We start from the raw sequence: 7,317 nt of genomic DNA on the forward strand, positions 1-7,317 counted from the left end.
ATGTCCTTTTCCATCTGCCCCTACATGCACAGCTTCTCTCTGCCCTTCTCCTTCAGGCCTTCTCGCTACAGTGGCACTTACTAACAGGGCCAACGACAGCAAATGGCTACCCTGGGCTTTTCTGCACCCCTCGCAGGAGCGTGGCAAGGCCAAAAGGACACTGGAACTCACAGAGAAGTAACTCAGCTCCCTGCAAAATGAAAGCCCAGTGGCAGGCTGGGCTATGGGTGACCCCCGCAACGCTCCCTCTGCCAAGGGAGCCCCCACAGATGGTTCACTGGCTCTGGCACACACCAGGAAACCCCTCTGGCTGCTTTGAGGGGAAGAATAACACAGGTTAGGGGGCGGCCACCAGGACCAAGACCAGAACCAGTGCCAGAGCCAGGACCAGGGCCAGTGCCAGGTGCCACCGGCAGTGGCATCCTGGCCTGTATCAGGAATTGTGTGACCAGCAGGAGCAGGGCAGTGATTGTCCCCCTGTACTCAGCACTGGTGAAGCCACACCTCAACTTCTGTCTTTCGAGTTGAGCCCACTTCTGGGCCCCTCACTACAAGACATTTTAGGTGCTGGAGCAAGTCCAGAGAAGGGCAATGGAGCTGGTGAAGGGTTTGGAGCACAAGTCCTACAAGGAGCAGCTGATGAAGCTGGGGGATGCTTAGCCTGGAGGAAAGGAAGCTCAGGGGGAACCTTATCATTCTCTACAACCACCTGAAAGGAGGCTGTAGCTAGGTGGGGGATGATCTCTTCTCCCGGGCAACAAGCGACAGGACAGGAAGGCACAGCCTTAAGCTGTGCCAGGGGAGGTTTAGGTTGGACATCACGAAGAATTTCTTCACAGAAGGGGTGATTAGACACTGGAATGGGTTGCCCAGGGAGGTGGTAGAGTCACCGTCCCTGGCCATGTTTAAGGAAAGACTGGACAAGGCAGTTAGTGCCATAGTCCGGCTGCCATGGTGGCGTTCGGTCACCGGCTGAATTCGATGATCTCGGAGGTCTTTTCCCACCGACTAACTCTGGGATTCCCATCGCCCCTACCCGGCGCACCCGCCCTCACCCAAGATGGCCGCGCGGCCCTCAGCGCCCACGTGACGCCGGCGGCACCGCCCGCCGAGGCACGTGACGGCGGTTTCCCCGGCAACCGCCGCGGCTTCCCGCGCCCGCCCCCGCCCTCCGGCTACGGCGAGCGGCGAGCGGCAGAAAAGATCGGCGACGGCGGGGGGCGAAGCGCCCCCGGCCTCTCCCTGCAGAGCCGGGAGCAGGTGAGGGAGAGCCCCGGCCAGGAGCCGCTCCCCCGCGCTTCCGTGGCTGCACCGCCCCGCTTCGCCTCGCCCCCGAGCGCCCCGGCCCGGCCTCCCACCGCCTCCCTTCCGCACGAAGCGCCTTGCACCCGTTGTCCCCAGGAACAACACTCTCCTTCCCAATTGCGGGCGTGGGCGCAGGTCCTGCTCCCCCTCGGTCCTCCCCCAGAACCCCGCTTCCGGCAACGGTGCAGCAACCGGGACAAGGGATGGGAGGAGGAAACAGGGCAAGACTGCCTGCACTCAGCCACAGGTCTGGGAATGGGAGTATGGGGCATGGACACAGCACAGTCCACGGGCAGCTGCTCAAGGGGTAGATGGATAAAGCCTGCACAAATTCCAGCTGCTGCTGTCAGGGAGCAAACCTGGAGCTGCACCAAGCAGGAGCCGAGGGCAACCACAGTGCAGTTTCCCAGGCAAGGAAAAGTCATGAGTCGGGTCTGGGATCCATCCAAGGGACTTCCATAGACACAAAACTACCTAGAATATACACTTAGAGTCACACTAGGAAAACTAGTCAGCAGGTGAAGATCAGGCACAGACACAGCTGCTGCATAGTTCAGACAGGTTCTGAAGACCTGGGCCTGAGCTTAAGTGGAGTTCCTGGGATCATGCAGAAGGTGCAGGTGGGGCCAGTCACAGAAATAAACCATATCAATGCATGCTTTAAGTGTGGCTGCAGCATCTTTGCAGAAGGACGAAGTAATGAGCTGTGTCTAGTCTGTGGAGATAGATGTTTAAAATACTCTTGTTCTTTATCTGCTAAATATTTTAGCAAGCGTTCAATGATCATTCGGAATCTGAAGTGGAGGAATCTGCACACCACCCACCAGCTGCTGAACCACTTGAGGACCACACATCTACAGTTGAATCCCCACCATCACTGGATGACTTACCTGATTTGGAAACACCAGCATCTGCAGCCCAGCCATCTCTAGTGGAACTGGCAGTGTCTGCAAACCAGCTGACTGTCAAGAAACCACCGGGTTCTGAGGACCCATTCCTGCTCATAGTGTAGTCTGCATCCAGGGAAAGCTCACCTGAGATCAGATCACCTGTGGGTGAACTTCAAGGTTTCAAGATGTACACATCTGACTCCACACAGGATGGCAGTAACACGGTTGAGACTATGTTGACTGCAGCAGAGATTACATTTGAATCATTGGAGAATCCAGAGGCATTTGGAGACCCCTATCAAGTCGCCATGAATTATGTGGAGGAACATAAAATTCTGGAGATATTTCAGGTGAAACACGTATTTCTCATCTCCTTCCAGAGGCTTACATGAGAAGCTTGGCCTAAAGTTAGCTTGAACCGAATTATCTCTTCCCCAGTTCCCTCCTTGTCCTGTGCTTTCTTAAGTATATATTTAAGAAAAAGCAGTAGAAAAGGACCCTTGAACACCTTTGGTGTCTGAAAGAGATTCTTGCTTTTTAAAATGCAGATGGCCTTGGTACAGGAACAGCCACCCATCTATCCAAGGTTCAATAATTCTTTCCTTCTGTCTGTCTCTGTCTCAGGAGATCACAGAAAAACTGGTGTTCCATAAGCCTGATGACCCCTTGCAGTTCATATTGCAGGAGGTATGGTGCCTTGCTGGGGCTCAGTGGGAATGGGGTCAGTTTTGCTGAGCACACCAGAATCATGGTCAGCCCAGGACTGTTTCTCTGTGTCTGCTGTCTTGGGAGGAGGGAAAGCACAGGCAGCAGCAGAGTGCCTGGGGTGCAAGGGACCATGTGCGCTCTAAGAAGAGAGGGAGGAAAGGTATGGGAGGATGGGGGAAGAATGGGAAGAATGTGCCCTGGAATTGCCTGAGAGGTTAGGGAAGCTTAATGACAGAGATGTCTCTGTAACCCTTCTCTATCTGCCTCTGTCCTAAACTGGGAGGGAATGCTTCTGCCCACACCCCCCTATTCAGGAGAGCTGTCTCTGCTGATCCTGCAGGGTATTAAAACACAGGTAATTCAAAGTCAGTGAAGTGAGACAATAGTTTGGGAGTGAGTTAGAAGTGTGGGCTGTTTCTTGGGAGAAGGAGGAGGTTAGAAGAAAGAAAGCAAAGAAAAAGAGTGAGTCTCTTCCTTCCTTGCCCTCTAGTCAGTCAGGAGAGGCACCATCTTTGAGGTTTGCTGCTGGGTTCATGGTGTACTGAATGCAAAACCTCGAGAGGAATGGCAAGGTCAGTTCTGGGCATTGGTGTGAAAGGAAATAAGCTCCCAAATGACCTTTCTCCTTTTCCTTTTGCCCAGGTGCAGTCTATGATAAATGCCAGGCAAGCAGAACCAGAGGAGAACAAAGATGTGTAGGTGTTTCTATAGAAGAGGGCTTGTGCACTCCTTTTGGCCCCTACTGACCTTGCTGTTGTGGTATTGCCACACCATGCCTTCACAGCACCATGTAGTCATTGCCAATAACTTGGAAATGTCTGCTTGTCTGTCTCTTGCCTGGTTTCTCTGTTTTGTATGCTTGTGCTTCCCCTTGGGTTGAAATCCTGCAACCAGGTATTGGTTTGGAATCACAAACAGATCTAAGCATGCGTGGACCTGCATGCACCTATGGCACATCTTGAAGAGGCAGGCCTGCTGAACTTCTATGCATATAAATGCTTAAATCCCATATTTAGGCCACTCCAGACTCTGCCTTTCTGTGCAGAGAAACCTCACAGCTCAGACAATGCAAGGATGAAAGCAAGCAGAATTAAAAAGCAGCCCTGGACAACCCACAGCCTTCTTTTTTCATGCTGCATTGGTGGCTTACTGTGTCCAGTGATGCAGCAGCACCAATGCCCATCTAATACTTTGATAGTTTGGGTCTGGGCTTTAGGGCCGCCCCCAGAGCTCCTCTCATGCATGAAGCTATCTCTCTGCCTCTTCCACACACTGGATGCAGCTGTCTCACCCTTAATCATCCCTGCTGGACACTGATCACTGTACTTTTTGGGGCTGCCCTGCCTGTATCACTGTAAGCACAGTGTAAAACCAGAAGAGTAAAGCAACAGCTGCACACACCCTTTATGCGTTCAGAAGACATTGTCGCTCAGGAATGTGGGAGGTGAATAAAACCAAACAAACCAAAACCAAGCCCTCATAGCCCAGAGAATTAAGAGTCAAGGTACATTTCACAAACACATCATTTGAACTGCTCCTGATTTTTGAAACACTTACAATCCTTGTTTTCATACTACCCAAGTGTCTGTTTCTACCCTGTAAAAAAACTTTTTCTTTCTTCTTCTTGTCTCTTGCCTGACAATTATTGAAAATGTGCAACAGAGCATACTGTTATTTTGGCTTAATAGATTGTATATGTGCAGTAGATGCCAGAAAGAGTTTTTATGTCACTGCAGGCTTTTCTCTTTTTTAGGCAAGTGCTCTAATTTCCTGATGAATGGTAGTGTATTCCCAAATGACTGTCTCTATGGCTATGAAGAGAGCACCATAAAAACTTCCATCTATCTATTTTTAAAAAAATAATGTATGATGATTAGGTTTTGTGATTCTCCACAGCACAGCTTGGGCGCCAAGAGTCTGAGAATAACAGGGGGCAAGTATTTGGCATACAAATTCCATGTGTAAGATGAGTTTCCTTTCTAACTGAGTTTCTCAAGAAGGATCAGTTAACTCATGTGTTTCCAGATTGAAGGCAGGTAAGCACCCCTGTCATTCATAGGGCAGGGACTTTTTCAAGGCTGTTTGCAAACCTAAAGATGGCTCAAGATTCAGATTAAATCTGCATTGGTTTTATAAGAGTTTTAGTGTAGACTTAGGCATCTAGGTCCCACTGCAGCAGTGAGATACTTTTGAAATACCTACTTACCTCCAGCTGGAAGAATCTGACACTGGGAATCTGAGATTGGTCTGCTTACAAATTCTTGACCAAAAATGTATCAGGCTGAAAAACATGTATACGTGCCATGTCCTAATGTATATCTGTGAAACAGGAAGTGTATGGAAGATGAAGATAGTGTCTGAAGCCTTCTCATCTCTATGGTTATTTGTCAGCACATTGTCCCAGGAGATGGAGAAGCTGACATGTATTTGAATTTTGTTGTAGAACAGGATTAGGGTGCCTTGGGGTACAGCCTTCACTGTGTATTTCCTGCTTCTGTCATTTGGGTATTGCATTTTGTTGTTCTCTTTTACTTACAAGAAGCTTTTGACCTGTAATATGTTCTCAGACTATAAGTATATGCCTTCAACTTCATGTCAGCATTAAGGGAGTTATGCAAGGGAAGAGCCTTAATTCTTCTTTCAGATAGGTTGAAATGAGCTGGAAAGCATTCTTCATACAGATGACAGAAGTTTTGCAAGAGAGGCCGTACCCAGTATTCCTCAGTAATCTCAGGGCAACAATTTTTCTTTGGTGGCCTGGCCACATGATCTCATGCTAACAAAGTTACTGTGTGGTAGCAAGAAGTCCTCCCCAGTACGCATAAGAGAGAGCATGTGTCTTTTGTTTCTCAGGAAAGAGGAAAAGTGTTTTCTGTTTTGTCCTTCCACTAGGGAGAGGTCTCTCTCCTTTGAGGAGCCGCAGTTGTATAGAAATGAATGAGGCTGTACCCAGAACAAGCTCTGTGGGCCTGGAGTTGGCATGTGTAGATGGCATGAGACAGCAGTGGGCTAAGGACAAGCCTTCAGCTTTCACAGACTTGGAGGGGGAGGCAGGTATATATCATCTCTGAGCAAGGACTTTGACCAGAAATCTTGGGGAACTTATCATCAGCTAAGGAGAAATGTCGCTTCCTTCACCTCAAACCTCTCAGATGATGGAACTTAATTTTATGAAAACAAAAAAAGCATCCTCCAGGACGTTTGCAGATTACTGTGTTTAAGGTAGTGTCACACAGCTGTCTTTGTTGACCTACTTCAGAATTCTTCTGAAGAATACACTCTAGCTCTAGAAAAATTCTACTTCACGTTAAGGCCCCGCTGTTTGTGTATAAAGAAGGCTTTTCTGTGCTGAAGAAAAGTTAGATTTAAAATGGAAACTTTTACTGTAGTCTTAATTCCAGAGCGACTGTCCCTTTTCCACAATTGCTTTCCAAAACCACTGGATCCTTACTTCTTCCTAAGTGGAAATTTATCAACATGACATTAAACTGTCATTAAATTTCTTGCCCTGAGTGCTCAGAAGGAATTAGCAGTTCCTCGTGTGTAACCGAAACTATTCCATATAAGCCCTTCTAGGACACTAGTCACAGTACGTTTGAATGCCCTCCAGAGTGCTAAGCAACGTGACTAACAGCTGTTGTTTGCTCTTTCTCCTCTCCACAAGGGAAATGGCTGTGCACTGAAGTGCATTCTTTTAAAAAGGGTGGTTTGGGGGTTTTTTACCACACCTGTGTATTTTGGTGTACTTCTAGTGGATAAGTCATGGAGTGGAAGGTGTGGAAGTTGGAGGCAGTTTGTAGTTCCCAAGGATGATTCCTCTGTAGTATGAGCTGGGTACTGAGCAAGCGCATTATTTTCAAGGAAGAGATTTTTTTATTCATCCATGGACAACCACAGAGGTGCAACACCCAGTTCATCTGCCAAATGGCATGATCTTATGGTGCCCAAACTGTTTCTGTTGTGAACCTTGTGCTCCTCCAGAGGCAGAATGCAGAGGAGCCAATCAGGAAGAAAGTGTACTCCCTGTAAAATAGGTCTCTTGGACCAAAACATCAGTTTCTTTTTCTGCCATCTCTGTTTGGAACTTAAAATGACTCAGCTGCCCCAAGCAATATTAAAGCCTGTGTACTGCTTCTAACCAATGGGAAAAAAAAAAAAATGTTGTAACAGCTGATTAAAAATCCTTTGAAAAGTTCTCACAGCCTCTGCTCTGGTTCTTAGGTGGAGGGCACAGGCAAGATCTCCTTTCAATGGGCAGCTACTTATAGCATGAGACATTTCATTGTGACTCACTGGATATGAATCATTGCTGCATACACACCAACTGAAAGCTAGTTAAATGCCATTGATTTCAAAGTTTCACAATCGTGTGGAACTCATAGTAGGCAGCAGCAACTGCTTTCATGTCTGAAAT

The 7,317-nt window shown here is 48.2% G+C and overlaps 1 protein-coding gene across 2 annotated transcripts; it reads left to right on the forward strand.

Annotated features, from left to right (window-relative positions):
• The first annotated feature begins 1,182 nt into the window (after window positions 1-1,182).
• Window positions 1,183-7,098, forward strand: TEX55 (testis expressed 55). 2 transcript variants are annotated; one of them, XM_069031712.1, is made up of 5 exons: window positions 1,183-1,260; window positions 2,075-2,545; window positions 2,820-2,882; window positions 3,546-3,598; window positions 4,657-7,098. In XM_069031712.1, exons 2-5 carry the CDS (start codon window positions 2,381-2,383, stop codon window positions 4,667-4,669), a joined length of 294 nt encoding a protein of 97 aa, XP_068887813.1. In that variant the 5' UTR covers window positions 1,183-1,260; window positions 2,075-2,380; the 3' UTR covers window positions 4,670-7,098. The 2 variants fall into 2 exon arrangements, 1 of the variants encoding a protein (XP_068887813.1); XR_011155552.1 differs by lacking the exon at window positions 1,183-1,260 and adding an exon at window positions 1,455-1,552 and having other exon boundaries at window positions 3,546-7,098.
• The last annotated feature ends 219 nt before the right edge of the window (window positions 7,099-7,317 follow it).

This window comes from Aphelocoma coerulescens, chromosome 1 (assembly GCF_041296385.1).
Source record: "Aphelocoma coerulescens isolate FSJ_1873_10779 chromosome 1, UR_Acoe_1.0, whole genome shotgun sequence".
Lineage (NCBI taxonomy): Eukaryota > Metazoa > Chordata > Aves > Passeriformes > Corvidae > Aphelocoma > Aphelocoma coerulescens.